Here is a 19,314-nt window from a genome sequence, read left to right as displayed (position 1 = left end):
TTTCCTACACTCCATTGCTTTTTCTTGAACTTTGTAAAGAGTAAATTGTTTATGCACTAAGGGAATAAACTCATTAAAATTTAAGCTTATAAAAGAGAGACCTTTTGAGCATATTAAAAGAAAGGTCTTTCAGTTGTTTAATGAGTATTTCAAATACTGTCTTGCACTTCTGTCAGTAATAAAGCAGAGAGAGTGAAGCATCATTGGTTTCACATTTCTGGTATAACCCAGGAAGTGGGAAGACTGCATCCTGCATATACACACCCTTCATCCTGCCCATCAGCTGACTTGCGTCTTGTTGCTGCTGAGGCAAGCCCCATCTGTTCAAGGCTGCGTTGAGCCAGGTGCTAAGAGCAGTACTGATTGTTTTCTGCTCAGACTGCCCATATGCCTCCATGCAAACTGTAGTCCAAGAGCTGTAAAACTATTTGCATTTGCAATCTATCAGATGGCTTTGAACAAAACTAGTGCCAGTAAGGCCATTTGAATGCTTACTATTTGCCAAAAGAGTGTAGAGCTTATGGCCACCAACCAAATTAGTAAGAAATCTGGTGTTTTCAGAAAAGCTACATTTTCCAGGGAGAGATGCAAGTGAAGAAACCCCAGTGAAACAATGGTGATGACCTGGATCACCCTTCGTTCTTGGAAAACTCCACTCAGCTGCAAAAACAGGCTAAAACCTAGAGTCACTGACGTTCGCTTTGAGTATAGAGGACCCTTATGTCACCCTAGCTCAGGGGTTGTAACCCAGATGGATTTGTTTCAAGCTGGGTAGTATCTAGTGTGGGCTGTCCACACCACACAAGCATTTCTTGGCAGAAGGAGAAAATGTTTTAAAATAACAGTGTATTAGAAGCTCAAAGTGAGCATGGGGGCCACGTCTGGGTAACTTCATACTATGTACACTGGGTGTACACCCGGCTGGGCGTTCATTTGGATAAAGGCAGGGAAAGCACTGATGTTTCTTGATTGGTCTCAGGGCTGTTCTCACACCTGGAGGGAACTCTGTTGGCCCCACCTTCCACAGGGTGTGTGTGTGTGTTGGTGGAGGAGACCTGCCTCACCGAGGCCTCTTTCCCCTGCTATGGACAGCCCTGCTGTCTCTCACAGGATGACCTTGAGGGTGTCCAAGCTCAGAGCTTTCAGAGCAGCCTGGGAGCAGGGGACCTGATGTGATGCCCTCCTCCCACGCTCCATCCTCAACTTGTTCTTCCCTCCAGCATCCTTTCTGATGTTAGGTAGGGACTTGGGGGCGAGAGCGGAGCCATGACTCCAAGGACCCCTTAACCGAATAGTGGGGTCCCACCCCTCTGCTGAGCCAACCCAACTCGGAGAACTCGAGTCAGCCTCTAGAGTAAAGCTTTTTGAGTTTATATATGTGTGTGTGTGTGTGTGTGTGTGTATTTTTTTTTTAAAGGGCAAACTCATCCTAAATGTCAGTTCAACATCCACGGGGGGGCGAGAGACAGCAGGTAATTAGAAGCAATTAGCTGCCCCCTGCCGGGAAGCCGGGCATTTACCTTTTCTCTCTTCCTCATCCGTCGGTCCCTCTCGGTGGAAGCGGTGCCGCTCCCCAGGCAGCGGGTGCGCCGCGCTGGCGCGGGCATGAGAGCTGGACCGAGCAGCAGCCTCCGCTCCTCGCGTCGCGGCGCCGGGCAGAGCGGTGCATTGTGGAGGCGGAGCGCGCGGGGCCGGGACCGCGCGGCCGGAGCTGTCCGAGGTGCTGAGCGCCCGACCCGCGCCCAGCGCGCCCTGCACCGGCCCCCAAGCCGTGGCCTGCCCCCCACCTTCCGCCTGCCCGTCTGTCTCTCCTTACCTTGGGGCGCGGCGGCTGGAGGAAATCATGGTGTTCGCTCCAGGTACACCGGCACCTTGCTTTTCCACCAGGTGTCCGAAGGGGAGCAAGGGAGAGAAGAGAGGCGATAGGGAGAAAAGGCCTTTACCTTACGGGGCACCTGTGCGTTTTGGAGTTACTGTCTGTGAGCGGGCCGTGGCGGGGGGAGAGGGGGGCGCGGGAGAGAGAGTGTCCCTCTCCCAGCAGACCCTCCCCACCTGTCCTCTGAGAACCTCAGGCTCGGTCCTGCCCCATCACTGCTTTCCGCCTGCCCCTCCGTGTCCCGTCGGACTCCGGCATCTTGAGAACGGGGACCTTGGCCAGTAGCACGCGCGCCCATCCGAGCGGGAGGGCGGAGGGATGGGGCACGGAGTAGTGGGCTTCGGGCTACTTCGGTGGGAACCTTCTTCAGGGCCGCTTCCCCCTCCATAGAAGTGGCAGACGGACCAGGGACCTCCTGAGGGGAAGTGTGTGCCGCCCGGGGAGCGGGACAGAGGGCGGAGGAGGGACGCGTACTCCTTAAAGAATTGGACCTGGTACTGAGGCTGCCACTGCGGTGCCGCCGGCGGTTGCAGTGTGTTTTTGGAGCTGGCGGTGAAGGACTTCTGTGCGTTTCTGCTGTCTGTCGCTGCAAGTTGGCCAAGAGTCAGGTTTGCCTGCGGTTGACCGGCGGGCCGGTGTATTTGAGTCACCGCCCCCAGCCTCCCTCCCTCCCCAGGAAGGACTTGGGCGCGTGTTTCGGCTGAGGTCAGTCGAGTTAGGGAGTGGCAGGGAAACTTGACCATTGTTAACGTAGGAAGCTCTGTCTCCGGGACCGACCTTCCGTCTTTTCCCCCCACCCCCTCTCTTAAATGACAGGCTCTGATAGTAATATCATTGAAGACCGCTGGGCGGGGGGGGGGGGGGGGGGGGGGGGGGATGGGGGGAAGGAGAAAGGGAAAGAGAGAGAGGCCTGAAAGTCTTTAACTTTGTTGTAATTCTTTAACTTGAAAGGTTGGTTTGCATTCGCTGTAGCCATGGACTTCAGCTAGCTAGGGAGGAAAGGTAAAATGCATTTTTTTTTTTAAGGTAAGAGTTGAGCCTGGCCTTCAAAAAATTCAAATAAAAACAGGAAAAAAGGAAACCTCACCCTGCCCCCACCCCCCTCCCTGCAACCAGCCGAGGAGGCAGGAGTGAGGACACTCAGGACAGGCAGTGGCTCCGAGAAAAGCCCCGGAGCCCTTCTGCTGTCTGTCCCAAATAACTCAAGGTGCGGGGGGCAGGTTCTGTGCAGCGAAGGACATTCAACCAACCCAGGGTCTGGAAAATTGGGAAACAGCAGCTCCTTGTTGTGATTATAAGCTACCTAACGCTTTATAAGTGGGGATGTAGCTCAGTAGTAGAGCGCATGCTCTATGGGGCTTCCCCCATGGCTCAGTAGGTAAAGAATCTGCTTGCAGTGCAGGAGACACAGGAGATGCCAGTTCCATCCCTGGGTGGGGAAGATCCCCTGGAGGAGGCAATGGCTACCCACTTCTTTATTCTTGCCTGGAAAAATCATGTAGATAGAGGATCCTGGCGGGCTACATGACTGAGTGACTAACACTTTATAAAGCATTTTCAGGTCTTTATCTCACTTGATCTTTAAATTACCCTCTGAGGTAAGCAGTGTCATCTCTAGCTTACCTCCTCTGGGATGGTGGTGGTTCCAGATAATCAGCTGGAGTTTTCTGATTTCCTCCCCATCCCCACCCCTCCCCCATATCTCAGAGCCTATCTTCCTGACAAAATGCTATACCATTTTCAGGGGTAGCTGCCTTTTGGTCCAAGGTCAGACATAGTGAAAAGGAAGTGTTCTTACACTTCTAAGGTGGGAGATGGACTGGTGTTGTCGAGTTAGGATCGTTGGGTGATGTTAACTTTGTTGTTTAGTCACTATGTCATGTCTGACTCTTTTGCAACCCCATGGACTGTAGCCTGCCAGGCGCCTCTATGCAGGGGATTCCCCAGGCAAGAATAGGGGAATGGGTTGCCATTTCCTTCTCCAGGGGATCTTCCCAAAACAGGGATTGAACAGGGATTCTCCTAAGGCGTGATTGTGAGTGAAAGGTTGTGAAATGAGTGGTGGGGAATTTCTGGAGTGGACTGACTTGGCTTAAGCAGCCCACTATGTAGATAGGGCTTTATTTTTTCGTTTCTCCCCAAGTTTTGTATTAGTGCCATCTCTTTATAATAACCCTTAGAGATGGCATAATTTGACCTGAATAGGATATGTACGGAAACCCATAGGGAAACACTTTTTGGGTCATTTCTGCAATTTTGAATTTTTCTTGAAAAGTCATAACGATTTTGGGGCAATAAGGACAGGGTGATAAAAATATTTTGTCAATTATCTGCTCGTCTACTGATCACTGTGACATTATTCTGAAAGAAAATCAGGACAATGAATTATTTTTTTTAACCTTGCTAAATTTTCAGCATCACAGTGTCATTTCTAGGACTACTGCTCTTCTAAACCTCTTTAATCTGGGGCTCCAGATGTTTTGTACTAAGTCAAGGGAAACACTCCCCCACCGCTTTCTCCAAGCCAGCCTGACAGTCATGACGGGAGGGAACAGAAGCAAGTGCTATGATTATACCAAAATTAATTTTAAAACTTAGATAATTCAAGATGAAAATAATAACAAACTAACAATGGGCTGTTCATTGGGTCAGTGGGCACTATGTCCTTCAAAACCCATGGTGGCTTTTCTGGATTTTAGCAAAGGGAGACAAGAAGCCTGAGGTCTAGTTCTGGCCTTGCCTGCACACGCTGGCCTGTCTTTGAATTGTCCTGCTACTTCTCTGCTTACCTTAAAAGGCAAGGTGAAAAGTGACAGAGATTCATGAAGCCAATTTAAGTCCAGGAGTACAGTGGAATGAAGTTTACATAACTCTAGTTATGATTCACTCTTACCATATTTTTGCATTCTCTTCTTTCAGTTAACCTGCAGATTATAAGGGACAGAGCTTAAGTTGGGCAGGATCTTTGGGTGGTTTTTTCACTTTATATAGGGGAGACAATTCAGTTCTACCCTTTTCCGTCTTCTTAATCCATTCAGGGGCCTCCCTGGTGGCTCAGTGGTAAAGAATCCACCTGCAAGATTAGATGCAGGTTTGATCCTTGGGTTGGGAAGATCCCCTGGAGAAGGAAATGGCAACCCACTTCAGTATTCTTGCCTGGGAAATCCCAAGGACAGAGGAGCCTGGTGGGCTATAGTCCATAGGGTCACAAAGAGTCAGACACGACTGAATTGACTTTGCATGCACACTTTTTGTTTGCATGCACACTTTGCATGCACACTTGACTTCTAAGTTTAGTTTGAAAAACATTTAGCAAAAATAGTTCTAGAGAGAGCTGTCAGAAGTATTTAAGAAAATACATGTTACAAGGGAGTTATAGCTTTTCTTTATTTACATAAACCTATTGCCAATTCCTGAGAGATCCATGAATAAATAAATTATATAGCAGGCAGTCTTAACTGTAAGGTTTACAGTCTGCCAACTTAAATTCTCTTCTGTTGGCATAAAGGCTTTTTTTTTTTTTACTTTTATTAATTTATTATTTTAAAAGATTTATGTTCAGTTAAACTGACCTCTTTTTAGATGTACAATTCTATGAGTTATAACTCATGCATCAGTTCAGTTCAGTTCAGTCGCTCAGTCGGGTCTGACTCTTTGTGACCCCATGAATCGCAGCATGCCAGGCCTCCCTGTCCATCACCAACTCCCGGAGTTTACTCAAACTCAAGTCCATCGAGTCGGTGATACCATCTAGCCATCTCATCCTCTGTCATCCCCTTCTGCCCCTGCCCCCAATCCCTCCCAGCATCAGGGTCTTTTCCAATGAGTCAACTCTTCTCATGAGGTGGCCAAAGTATTGGAGTTTCAGCTTCAGCGTCAGTCCTTCCAATGAACACCCAGGACTGATCTCCTTTAGGATGGACTGATTTAGAGTCCAAGGGACTCTCAAGAGTCTTCTCCAGCACCACAGTTCAAAAGCATCAATTTTTCGGCGCTCAGCTTTCTTCACAGTCCAGCTCTCACTCATGCATAGAATGGTGTAATGACCACAGAACAGTTCCGTTGTATCAAAAAATCTTTTCCTGCTACTCTTTTTGTAATCAGCCTTTTTCTCCTACCCCTAACCTCTGGTGACCACTGATTTATTTTCCACTTGTACCGATTAGCTTTTTCCAGAATATCATATAAATGGAATCATACGGTGTATAACCCTTGAGATTGGCTTCTTTTACTCAGTATAATGTCAATGAGATTCATCTGCATTTTTGCCTACATCAAGAATTCATTCCTTTTTATTATTGAGCTGTATTCCATTGTAAGGATGGATTCACAAGGTATTTATCCCTTTGCCTGAGTATTTAGGTTATTTTCAATTTTTGGTGATTATGAATAAAGTTGTGATAAACATTTCTGTATATGTTATGTGTGAACATAGGTTTTCATGAGTCTATAAATATTAATACCTAGGCTTGGGTAAATATTAATACCTAGGCTTGGAACTATTGGATTTTACAGTAGGTATATGTTCTTCAGAACTTGTACCATTCTGTATTACCATCAGCAGTTTACGAATTCCAGTTGTTTTTCTAACAGGCATGTAATGGTATTCATTGTCATTTTATTCTGCATTTCCCTAATGGCCAATGATTTTGATAATTTTTTTCAGAATTTTATTTGCCATATGTGCATCTTTTTTTTGTAAGTTAATTTTTACTTTATATGGGGATAGAGTTGATTTACAATGTGTTCGTTTCAAGGGTACAGCACAGTGATTAAGTTATACATATATATATGTACCCACTCTTTTTCAGATTATTTTCCCATATAGGTTATTATACAGTATTGAGCTCCCTGTGGTATACAGCTGGTCCTTGTTGAAGGTGTATCTCCTTTTGGTGAAGTGTCTGTTCACATCTTCTGCCCATTTTGTGGGGAGATTATTGTGTTCTTATAGTTGCATTTTCAGAGGCCTTCATATATTCTAGATATAAATCTGTTGTTGAATATGTGATTTGTAAATATTTTTCTTCTAGTTGTGGCTTGGCTTTTCATTCCTTTAACACTTTAGCCATTTTTAAGGGCAGAAATTTTAAATTTTGATGCAATCTAATTTATCAATTTGCTTCTTCTAAAGATTTTACTTTTGATGATGTCTTAGAACTTTTTGCCTAACCTAGTGTCAGGGAGAATTTCTAAAAGTTTTATAATTTTACATTTAGATTGAATCACGGGATTAGATGCCTCCTGTCAACATTTCATGTAAACCTAATTGTTTCCTCAAGGCCCCACCTCCTAATACATCACATAGGAGCTTAGGGCTTCAACATCATAATTTTGGAGGGACAACAAACATTCACTTCATAATAAGTTGATCAATCCTAAAGGAAATCCTAAAAGATGATGCTGTTAAAGTGCTGCACTCAATATGCCAGCAAATTTGGAAAACTCAGCAGTGGCCACAGGACTGGAAAAGTCAGTTTTCATTCCAGTGCCAAAGAATGTTCAAACTACCACACAATTGCCCTCATCTCACACACTAGCAAAGTAATACTCGAAATTCTCCAAGCCAGGCTTCAACAGTACATGAGCCATGAACTTCTAGATGTTCAAGCTGGATTTAGAAAAGGCAGAGGAACCAGAGATCAAATTGCCAACATCTGTTGGATCATTGAAAAAGCAAGAGAGTTTCAGAAAAACATCTACTTCTGCTTTATTGACTATGCCAAAGCCTTTGACTGTATGAATCACAACAAACTATGAAAAATTCTTCAAGAGATGGGCATACCAGACCACCTGACCTGCCTCTTGAGAAATCTGTATGCAGGTCAAGAAGCAACAGTTAGAACCAGACATGGAACAACAGACTGGTTCCAAATTGGGAAAGGAGTACATCAAGGCTGTATATTGTCACCCTGCTTATTTAACTTATATGCAGAGCACATCACATGAAGAAATGCTGGACTGGATGAAGCAAAGGCTGGAATCAAGATTACTGGAAGAAATATCAATAGCTCAGACATGCAGATGACACCACCCTTATGGCAGAAAGTGAAGACTAACTAAAGAGCCTCTTGATGAAGGTGAAAGAGTGAAAAAGATGGCTTAAAACTCAACATTCAAAAAACTAAGATCATGGCATCTGGTCCCATCACTTCATGGCAAATAGATGGGGAAACAATGGAAACAGTGACAGACTTTATTCTTGGGCTCCAAAATCACTACAGATGGTGACTGTAGCCATGAAATTAAAAGATGCTTGCTCCTTGGAAGAAAAGCTATGACCAATCTAGATAGCATATTAAAAAGCAGAGACATTACTTTGCCAACAAAAGTCCATCTAGTCAAGTCTTTGGTTTTTCTAGTAGTCATGTATGGATGTGAGAGTTGGACTATAAAGAAAAATGAGCACTGAAGAATTAATGCTTTTGAACTGTGGTGTTGGAGAAGACTCTTGAGAGTCCCTTGTACTGCAAGGAGATCAAACCAGTCTATCCTAAAGGAAATCAGTCCTGAATATTCATTGGAAGGATTGATGCTGAAGCTGACACTCTGAGACGTTGGCCTCCTGATGTGAAGAACTGACTCATCAGAAAAGACCCTGATGCTGGGAAAGATTGAAGGTGGGAAGAGAAGGGGATGACAGAGGGTGAGATGGTTGGATGGCATCACTGACTTGATGGACATGGGTCTGAGCAAGCTCCGGGAGTTGGTGATGGACAGGGAAGCCTGGCGTGCTGCAGTCCATGGGATCGCAAGAGTTGGACACTTCTGAGCGACTGAACTGAACTGAAAGGAAATCAATCCTGAATATTCACTGGAAGGACTGATGCTGAAGCTGAAGTGCCAATACTTCAGCCACCTGACGTGAAGACCCAACTCATTGGAAATGACCCTGATGCTGCGAAAGATTGAGGGCAGAAGGAGAAGAGGGAGACAAAGGATGAAATGGCTGAATGGCATCACATACTCAATGTATGTGAATCTGAGCAAACTCCGGGAGATGGTGAAGGACAGGGAGGCCTGGTGTGCTGCAGTTCATGGAGTTCCAAAGAGTCGGACATGACTTACAACAAAGTTGATTTTTGTATATGGTATTAATTATAAGTCAAGTTTTTTTTTTGTATATGAATATCCAACTGTTCTAATCCATTTTTTAGAAAGACACTGTTTCTCCATTTAATTACCTTTGTAACTTGTGCAAAATTATTTGACTATATTTGTGTGGGCCTGCTTTTTTCTATTAGTGTGGGACTGTTTATTCTGTTTCATCCATTTTATCTTTCCACTAACACCACACATATTGATGACTATAGCTATATGGTAAGTCTTAAAATCAAGGAGTGGAAGTCCTTCAACTTTGTTTTTCTCTTTTAAAATTGATTTGGTTATTGTAGTTCCTTTGCCTTTCCATATAAATTTTAGAATCAGCTTGCCCATATGTACATAAAATCTGCTGAGATTTTGGTTGGAATTTTGTGAAATCTGTGTTGTTTAGTTTCCCATTTTTGAAGATCACCTACATATTTTTCTCTTATTTATTTCTAGTTTAATTTTGTTATGGTCAGAAAAATAAGTTTTCTATGGCTTCAACTGTTTTAAATTAGGTAAGGTTTGATTTTGAGACAGAGCACTGTCTGTCCTGGTGAATGAATCATATGTGTACTTGGTAAGGATGTGTACCTGCTCTTTTCAGGAAGTTCTTTATCAATGTCATTTTGATACGGTTGGTTGATGATGTTGTTCATTTTTCTCTTTTCTAGCTGATAGTCAGCACACTTGGTCTATTGACTACTAGGAGAAGAATGTTGAAGCCTAGCAAAAAACTCGATCTTTCCATTTCCCCTTTTGGTTTATCACTTTTTCTTCATGTATTTTGCTGCTCTCTTATTAGGTGCATATGCATTTAAGATTGCTGCATTTTCTTGGTGATTTGTCTCTTTTATCATTAAGTAGTGTCCCTCTTTGGTAATTTTTCTTGCTCTGAAGTCTGTTTTGACTGGTAGTCATGTAGTCACGTCAGCTTTCCTTTGAGTACTGCTTGTATGGTACAGTTGATTCTCATTATTCATAGATTCCATATTTATAAGTTTTCCTACTTACTAAAAGCTATTAGTGAAACACATCAAATGAAATCAGTGTTCACAGCACTTTTTCTATGTCATTCAAACACATGTATGGAATGGCAAAAAAATTGGAGTTGCCTGACATACATATTCCTAGCTGAGGTTGAACAAGGTGGTGGTTTGCTGTTTCATTTCAGTTCTCGTGCTGTGAACAAGTGTGCTTTTTGTAGATTTTTACACATTTGTGCTTTGTGTGTGTGTGTGTGATTTCACTGTTTAAGGTGGCCCTCAGTTGTAATACTGAGGTGTTGTCTAATGTCCTAAGTATGATAAAGTTGTCATGTGTCTTGTGGAGGAGGAATTTATTAGATAAGCTCCATTCAAACATCAGTTATAGTGCTGTTAGTTTTAAGGCCAGTGTTAGTAAGTCAACATCATGTATTAAATAAGGTGTCATTCGGAATTCCCTGACAGTCCACTGGTTAACACTTCCACTTCAGGGGCATGAGTTCCAACCTTGGTTGAGAACTAAGATCCAGCACATTGTATGGGGGTGCCAAAACATAAAAAAACAAACAAACAACAACAACAAAAAAAAACAAAGAAGCAAATAGCAAAGTGTTTTTAAACAGAAACATAAATAAAACAAAGTTATGTATTGATCAGTTGGCAACAGTGTTGTGACCAGAGGCTTGCAGGAACCTAATCCTTGTGTTTCCCTTGGGAGCATTAGTTCCATATTTGCTAATTCACTGTTTGCAGTGACTTTATAGGATGTAACTACTGTAAATAATGAGAATGACCTGTATATTATTGTCCATCCCTTTACTTTGATGCCTTTATTATTGCATCCACTGTGGGGGTCTTATAGACAGCATATTGTTGGGTCTTGCTTTTTAATCGTGTGGGGTGCTCAAAGGTGGTAAGTTAGCTACTGACTGCCGGGATGTCTTTCTTGTATAATTACTGCATTTTCTAATTCCCCATCATCATTTAAAAGTAAACAGTGTTTCATCAGTTGAAAAATTTTACAGTTAATAGTTCTAGAAATTATAATAAGCACAGATAATCAAAAAGAAAATAAACATCACAATATTATCCAGCAGCAACTGTTAATATTTTATATATAACTTCTCAGACATTGCCTCTGTAACTACTTCTCCCACTTTTTTCAGCAAAAAAGTTATCCTGACATGCCTGTAATTTTTGGACATGACTACTTGATGTACCGTTATCTTTCCACACCGTTCAGCTGTCTTCTACATGTCACTTTTAAAAGAGGCATAGAGCAAAGTTGTCATTGTTCCCATTTTTACAGATGATAAGAGTAAGGTGCAGAATGCCTGACCAATTTTAGGTTTCAGAACCAAGATTTGATGTCAACTACACCTATTTCTGTACACAACATTGTTTTTAAATACATTGCAAGCAACAATTTGCACACTAGAATTAGAGACAAAAGAAAACAGATAAAACCGGTCTCCTTTGAGGAGAATCTCTGTGTACTGAGCATCTCTTCTGCCAAGTTAGAGGACATGAGGTACTCTTTCAACCACCCTGAAACGGGCTCCATCCTCTCACACTTGCTGGATTCTTCATCTTCTGGCAGCTGTCAGTGATGGAGAGTGAAGCAGTAGATAGCCAGAACTGGCAAAAGATGACCTGGAGAGCAAAAAGGTCTAGCAGATTTACACAGGGCCTTTTCATTTCTAAAGTATTTATATTAACTAATTGCTATATGCAAGACATTCCTTGGGTTGAGAATAAATGGCACTGGGTTAAGTATAGTCTCTCCTCCCCTATACCACTCATGAGAATATTTCAGTTATTTGATAGCAATTCAAATGTGAGGCAAAGTTAGTTGCTGCAGAAGCTTGGGTTTGGGGACCGATAGGCCTGGATGCAAATAGCTCACCTCTGCCCTGTCCACACTGAGTGGCACTGGGTAAGTCATCTTGCTGATTTGTCCACTTGTTAACTGAAGGTCAGAATATCTGTTTTCCAGAGTGGTGAAGAAGGTGAACTTGAAGTGCCTGGCTGACAGGGGGTTGAAACAGTAACCATTACTGACATTATTGTTTTAAAAGGCAGTAACTAAGAATGTGTATTTTTAAAAAAATATTTTATTTATTTATTTATATGGCTGTACTAGGTCTTAATTACAGCATGTGGGATCTAGTTCCCTGTCCAGGAGTCAAACCTGGGCTCCCCTTGCATTGGGCGCATGGAGTCTTAGCCACTGGATCACCAGGAACATCCCAAGAATGTGTTTATACACTTTTGCATGTATATGATTTAACGATTGGATCATCAGTCTTGGGGAGCTATACAGTTGATTCTCTCTGTGCAAGAAGACTGCCTTACAGGTTCACTGTGTCACCTGGGTAGAGGTTATGAAACTTTGAAGTGAAATGCTGTGACAAGCTGAACTTGATGATAAAGCAGATGTCAGAGAGCATCCTGGGATGAATAAGTTATGAATCATGGAAAGTTGCTGTTCAGAGGCACGCAGCTGCGTGCTTGAAAGCAGATGGCTGTCTTGCTGATCTGAATGATTGTAATCATCTCTAAAATTAAATCTGAATGATGATTTTCTGGTAAAGGTATACTTTAATATTTGGTGTATTTTTCATATTTAACTGCTACTTAGGGTAAATTGATAGTTTGGGATTTGAGATATTGATTCACATTCTCTATGCCTTTATTTTTTTTTTTTCTTGGAGCCTTAAGTTTCCATTTTGTGATTGTATGTCATTGGTCACACACACACATTCTTAGATACTCTTCTCTGAACATTATCTTTGGTCCTTTATAAATCTTGTTAGGAATGAGACAGGAAGGGGGCAGGGCACAATCTTTTCAAGAATGACAGAGCCCGAGGACAGGACATAAAGGGATTAGACCCAACCATGTCCAAGATGGTGGACTTCCGGTAGACCTTAAGCCTCGGTATGCGAAATATATTCAGATTATGAATGTATCTGAACACATCTCATAAACTATGTTTGAATGATCTCTTTGGTATTTAGAGAAGAGGTCTTCACAGAGTCCACATCTGTGTTGTGTTGTCTGATAGAAGTTGTTTATTTTTCTTTCCATGGAATTTATTTCTAATGTTCTTGTGTAGTTTTTCTTTTTTGCCTTCCCATTTAAATTTTACATTGTTTCAAGAATAAAAAGTGAAATTCAGTCTTTCTTGCAGTATAGTAGATGAGATTTTGATCACCCCTAGCCAGGGAATTTGGAATGAAGTGCCCTATAGACTTAATTGCAATCTGACTCATGCTTCAGAATAGATTATTTCACCACCAATCAGGCCACGCTGTACAAATCCATACGTAATAGTTGTTTTGCTCTAAAATTAACTTAATCAAGGAGGACAACATTTAAAGCTTCATTATATGTTATTTCTCGTGCCTTTGGGGCAATGATAGTAGGGTGGAGCTCATGACCCTGAGAATGGATTTCGGGAAAAAGAACTGGCCTAGCAGCTCCCTCCCAGTACCTTAGAGCAGAGTTCTTAGTGAGAGTCATTGCCCCCTGGCCTGGGGAGAGAGGCCTTCTGTAGCCTTCGTGGTGGGAATGGAGCCGGGATGTTGAGAATGCCAAGGTTGGTGTGTGGGAGGGGTGGGGGGCGGTGGGAGATAAATACTTTAGGTAATTGCATATATTTATTCAATCTGTTAGGTCTTCCCTGGTGGCTCAGATGGTAAAGAATCTGCCTGCAGTGCAGGAGACCTGGGTTTCATCCTTGTGTCGGGAAGATTCCCTGGAGAAGGGCATGGCAACCCACTCCAGTATTCTTGCCTGGAGAATTCCATGGACAGAGGAGCCTGGCGGGCTACAGTCCACGGGGTCTCAAAAGAGTCAGACATGGTGGAATGATAAAACAACAGCAGCAGCAACATACATATATACTTCTGGCCAGAACAGTGGAAGTGAAGTCACTCAGTCATGTCCGGCTCTTTGTGACCCCGTGGACTGTAGCCTACCAGGTTCCATCCTCCATGGGATTCTCCAGGCAAGAATACTGGAATGGGTTGCCATTTCCTTATCCAGGGGATCTTCCTGACCCAGGGATCGAACCCGGGTCTCAACACTGCACAAAACTTACTGAATTGTCTTTATTTCACTTTATGATATGCTCATGTTCTACCAACATTGACCTTATGCTCCTGATGACTCAGGAGGGCCTGATCAAAAGGAACTAAGGATCATCCTGTCTTTCCTTCTCCTCCTGTGTTGTTTTCAGCTTAGGTTGTTGGCTCATACAGGGGAGCGGTAAGTAAGACTGTGATCGGGTCCCTTGGTCGTGAACATTTCTTAGACATCACTGCCTTCTTCATGGGTTCTAAGCAGCTGTGGTTCTAACAGCAAATGTGGCTGTCCCCCCCCCCCAACCCTTCCCTCTATTGTAGACAAAACACAATAGTGCTTGCTTGAGGGCCTCACATCTCACTGAATTCATACATATCACATGTACGTTCTCAGCTATGTCTGATTCTGTGTGACACTACAGACTGTAGCCTGCCAGGCTCTTCTCTCCATGGGATTTCCCAGGAAGAATACTGGAGTGGGTTGCCATTTCCTCCTCCAGGGGATCTTCCCGGCCCAGGGATCGAACCCACATCTCTTACATCTCCTGCATTAGCAGGCGGGTTCTTTACCACTTACACCACCTGGGAATACATATGATAATCTGTCGCAATTCTATGCTCACGGGGCATCACTGAAGCTACACAGACATGCGTATGGGGTGGCTGAGAATGCTGTGCTGCGTGGATCTCCTCTGGGCAGGTCTCTGTTCCATCATCCCATCCAACTTCACTTATAGGACTCAAGTTCACTGATACGATTGTTAAAACTTTCAAGGCGGCAACAGCAGAGCACTAAATCCAGCACAGGAGCCTTCTGAAGGTGGGGCTCCATGTGACTGCACCAGTCACATGCCTGTGAAGCTGGCCCTGGCTGCTGGCATATCTCCTGGCTTGAGGCTAGGGATGCCCTGAACATGGTGCGGTACCCAGGCCTGCCCCCCATCAAAGGCACTGCTGGAAAGTTCGGTCTTCTGCATCTGAAGAGCATCTGAGGTCTGCACACAGCCAGTTCTCTTTGTGGAGCTGTTCCTCTGGTGGGCTCTGCTCCGAGATCCTCCATGTCATGGTCACTCCATGGGAGACCACTGCTCTCTGCTCACCCTGCAGTCGTTGGGCCCCTCTCTGCTTTGTCTGAGCGGGCAGTTCTGCTTATTGCTCTTTGCTGTCATCTTGCTGATGAGGACAGGTTCTCCAAGGTGGACCTCGGTGGCTTCTGGATGTGGCGCGTGGCCCTCAGGGTCCCAGTAGGCAGCGCCCCCCTTGAAAGGGAACCGTGGGTACCGCCTCTCCCTCAGGGCAGGACAGTGGGAGGCGGTGGCCCTCCTGAGCCTGGCCCGTCTCGGGCAGTGGTTCCCGGGCTGTCCTAGCCAGGCTGCATCATCTTCAGCACCAGGGTCCACAGCACTATTGTGACTTTTGTGCACGTTGGAAAGTTGGGAAAAAAATGTCCATGGGTGAAGAGCTGGTTTAGGCAGCCAGAGAATGTACTGCAAGGAGCAGAGAGCAGGTGTGGAATGAACTGGGGGTGGGGGGTGCAGGGGGGAGGGCAGTGTGGAGGGAGGCTCCAGGGCAAGTGCTCCAAGCGTCTTCCTTGGCTTGTTGTCTTCCTGAACCAGGTCGTGTGCGGCGGGAGGGGGGCGGATGTGAGCAAAGGTCCCAGACAGCCCAGAATCAATCCCCCAGCCCTTTTCTGGTGGTTGTCCCATTTCTAGGTCTCTAACCATGCACAGCAGATGGCAGGGGTGGGGATGATGGCAAAGAAGGGCCAGTCTGGACAGGTGCTCACATGGCAGTTGCTGCTGCCGCTGACCGCCCTCTGTGTGGTCCAGGGCTTAATGATTGCTCTGTGCTCCCAGCATTCAAGACCATTCTCTGAAGCTTCTTTCTGAATTTCCAGAGCTTGAAAAAAAAGTCGTAGTGAAAGTGTTAGTTGTTCATTCATGTCTGAATCTTTGTGACCCCATGGACTATAGCCCGCCAACCTCCTCTGTCCATGGAATTCTTCAGGCAAGAATATTGGAGTGGGTCATTCCAATATTTGGAATTCCCTTCCCAGTTGTCATTCCCTTCTCCTGGGTATCCTCTGGACCCAGGAATCGAGCCCAGGTCTCCCACATTGCAGGCAGATTCTTTATTACCTGAGCCACCAGGCAAGTCCCAGAGCTTGGTTCTTGTTAATTGTGTATGAGGCAAACACTCTGTGCCAGACCTGGGCTCCTGTAAAACAGACATGACCCCTGCCCTCAGGGGGCTTATCATGCTTAGTCACAGGGACTAGAAAAACAGCTACCCAGTGTCTTGACTCTGTTTTTTCCATCAAAGGAAAGGGCATGATTTTATTCCAATTAGAATATAACCAAAGTCAGCCCCTCATTTCTGTTTTGGCTCACAGTCGAGTCGCCAGCTGCTTTTGTTGGGTTTTTATGTCACTGATGGCTGATCATCTTTTTGGACGTGGGGAAAATGTCAGTATCTTGAATCAATGATTTGGAAAACAAAAAATAGGCAGAAGTTGAGACAGCTACACAGTAAAATACAACACACACCAGAAAACACCTACTATGCTCCATAATGTGATATTTAAAAAACTTTTGTTTAATTCTACAAAAGGCTTTCAGCAATTGTGTTCATTACATCTGAAGGAAATTCACATGTATTATGCGGCAGTGTCTGGTCAGTCAAAGTAAGTTCTGGGGAGAGGATCTGAGCATTTCCATGGTTAGTAGTAATTAACATGGTTCTCTTAGGCTCTTTATTTTGCATGTTACTGTGTCCACTTGCAAGATTTTAATGATTAAATGATTTTTAACCAATTGTGAAATGAAATAATCCTCATGCATTAGAACTCAGAAAATATTTAATAAGACTTTTCACCAAATCTTTTGTCCTTCTTCAAAGTATCTGATTATGCTGTAAACTTTCAAACAAGAAGTGTGTTATCTACATCCCATCTATATTTTCTTCCATCTTGACTTTTTTCTTCATTGGTAGGACCGTGATCTTCACAATCTTAATATGAAGGAGGGAGTTTTATAGATTTGGTATAAATGAATTGAGTCAGGCACCTTAGAAATTGCTTCTCCAGGCAGTAAAAGTTCAATTTCTTACATTCTTGGAAAGCACCAACAGAAAGAGTCCAAGAAAAACTCTTTTGTGATGGAAGTTTTCCCCCCTAAAACATTTTTATTTTATTTTATTCGAATGTTTTTATGAATTGTCTTAGCGTTTGGTAACATGATTTCTTGGAGGAAAATATCAATGCATATAATTATATTAAAATTATGTAAAATATATTACATAATTTAGTCTGTGAAGTATCACAAGGAATAAATAGGGCTATGAATCAAGGACTAATCATTCTATCAATAATTACTTATTAAGTAAGTATACCACATAGTAAGAGCCTAGTCTATGAAGTCAGGCTGCCCCAGTTTGAATTCTGCTTACAAGCTGTATGATATTGGGCAATTTACATAGTCTTTTTTTTTTTTTTTTGCTTGTTTCCTCATGTGTAAAGAAGGATAAAACATGATCAACCTTATTCTAGTTATTACTACTCCATCACAAACCACCACAATACGTAGTGGCTTTAGCAACAGAACAATAGTCATTTGGGTCATGAATCTTCAGTTTGGGGACGGGCACTTGGCAGAGATAGCTTGTCTCTGCTCCACTGCATCAGCTCGGTGGGATGATGAATATCTGAAGCCACGTGCACTTCCATCAACTGATGGTTGATGCTGACTGTCAGCTGAGATTCTACCTGGGTGCTGTTGGTTGGAACACTTCTATGTGGCCTTCCCATGTTGCCTGGCCTCCTTACACTGTGGTGGCTGGATCCACGGTGAACATCCCAAAGGAGGAAAAATCCATGTGGATGTGGTATTGCCTATCCTTAGAAATCAAGCCATCCCTTCTCCCATATTCTGTTAATTGAGACCTTCGCAAATGCTTACACAAGGTCAAGGGGAAGGGAATAGAATCCATCTCTTGATGAGGGATGGCAAGGTTCTGAAGAATATAGGAGACCAGAGATATGGGTGTGGTCATTTTGGGAAAACACAACCTTTGACTTGCTTGATGTGGTTTTTGTGAGTCAGTTCATAGATAAAATGTTTAGCACATATGAAGCAGTAAGCACATGTGCTGTTGTTATTGCAGAGCATGTAAAATGTGCTAAGTGGATTGTATAAATTCTTTGGTTAGAAAGACAGAGAATTCTGCAGTTATCAGTTGTCCCTAATTTCAGCATAAGGAAACCAAAGGCTGGAGGCTAACTTGCCCAGCCATCCAGTGAAAGAACTGAGGTCATGAGACCAAAGTTGTGAGTGCTTGTTATTTCAGGTCAGACTCTGGAAACTTACAGAGCTGGCAATCATGGAAATAGACCTCTAAATAATTAATTAAGACAAGAAATGAATGCTCTGCCTCTAGAGAGCCTTGGAATCAAAGATAGACCTGATTATAGAAGAAATAGCCCTTTTCTCTATCTTGTAGTGTACTTGTGTTCAGTTGTAAAATTGGTTTTTCTGCTTTTATTTTGTGGTTGATAGGATCAGATGAAATTCTGCCCAAACTTCTAATATCACTTATTTTGCCACATAATGCATAGAAGGCAGTAGTTTTGTTAAAAATCATAATATCTTTTTAAATATCCCAAATGTGTGAAGGCCTGCCAGTCTCATATACAAATATTATAACCATACCAGGAGATTGTACCTGAAGAAGTGGGCAGATGAGAAGTCCATGGCGCAGTCCAGGTCTTCAGGTGGCAGGAGGGAGCTGGGATGTGGTGCGGGGTGGCCCTTGTTCATTTCAGACACCTTTACCTACCACTCCAGGGCCCAGCGAGCCCCAGCCCAAGCCCACTCCCACAGGCTGAGATGCTGACGTGAGACTGCAGGAGGGCGTCTCGCTACCTGGGACCAGTTCTTTGCAAATAAACTTTCTCTTCTTAATGACGCCTCTGTGATCATCATTATGTTGGCACAGCTTGGCCAGTGCTCTCCCTAGAAAAAGCCCATTTCCATTTATCTTGGCTAAGCTGATGCTTATTGAAAACTTGGAAAACTTATTGGAAAACTTGGGGCAAAACAGGGTCTGTCTGCTGGCTCCCGAAGGTGGGTTTGGCATTTTCTCGATGTAAAATTTCAGCAGTTACCGTCTAAAAGCTTTTAATTTACAAATGGTTGTCCAAGCTCCTATGAGTGCCACAGCCTCCTCCAACTATTACTTGGGGCCCCTGGATCAGAGGCCCTCAATATGAGGGTTAGGAGAA

At 43.7% G+C, this 19,314-nt stretch overlaps 1 protein-coding gene across 10 annotated transcripts in view; it reads left to right on the top strand.

Moving 5' to 3' along the window:
* AKAIN1 (A-kinase anchor inhibitor 1) overlaps nt 1–19,314 on the top strand; it is a 50,999-nt gene that overhangs the window by 15,107 nt on the left and 16,578 nt on the right. The window contains exon 1 of one of the 10 annotated variants that reach the window (XM_043888974.1): nt 1,707–1,859. The exons of the other annotated variants lie outside the window; for them this stretch is intronic. Within the exon in view, the coding sequence (XP_043744909.1) occupies nt 1,844–1,859 (16 nt within the window). The 5' untranslated portion in view covers nt 1,707–1,843. Of the gene's footprint in view, nt 1–1,706; nt 1,860–19,314 lie in introns of those variants that run through there. 10 annotated transcript variants of the gene reach the window in all.

The sequence above is a fragment of the Cervus elaphus genome, chromosome 27, assembly GCF_910594005.1.
Source record: "Cervus elaphus chromosome 27, mCerEla1.1, whole genome shotgun sequence".
NCBI classification, from domain to species: Eukaryota; Metazoa; Chordata; class Mammalia; order Artiodactyla; family Cervidae; genus Cervus; species Cervus elaphus.
Note: the sequence above shows the minus strand (reverse complement) of the source record. Positions and strands in the feature narration are given on the sequence as shown.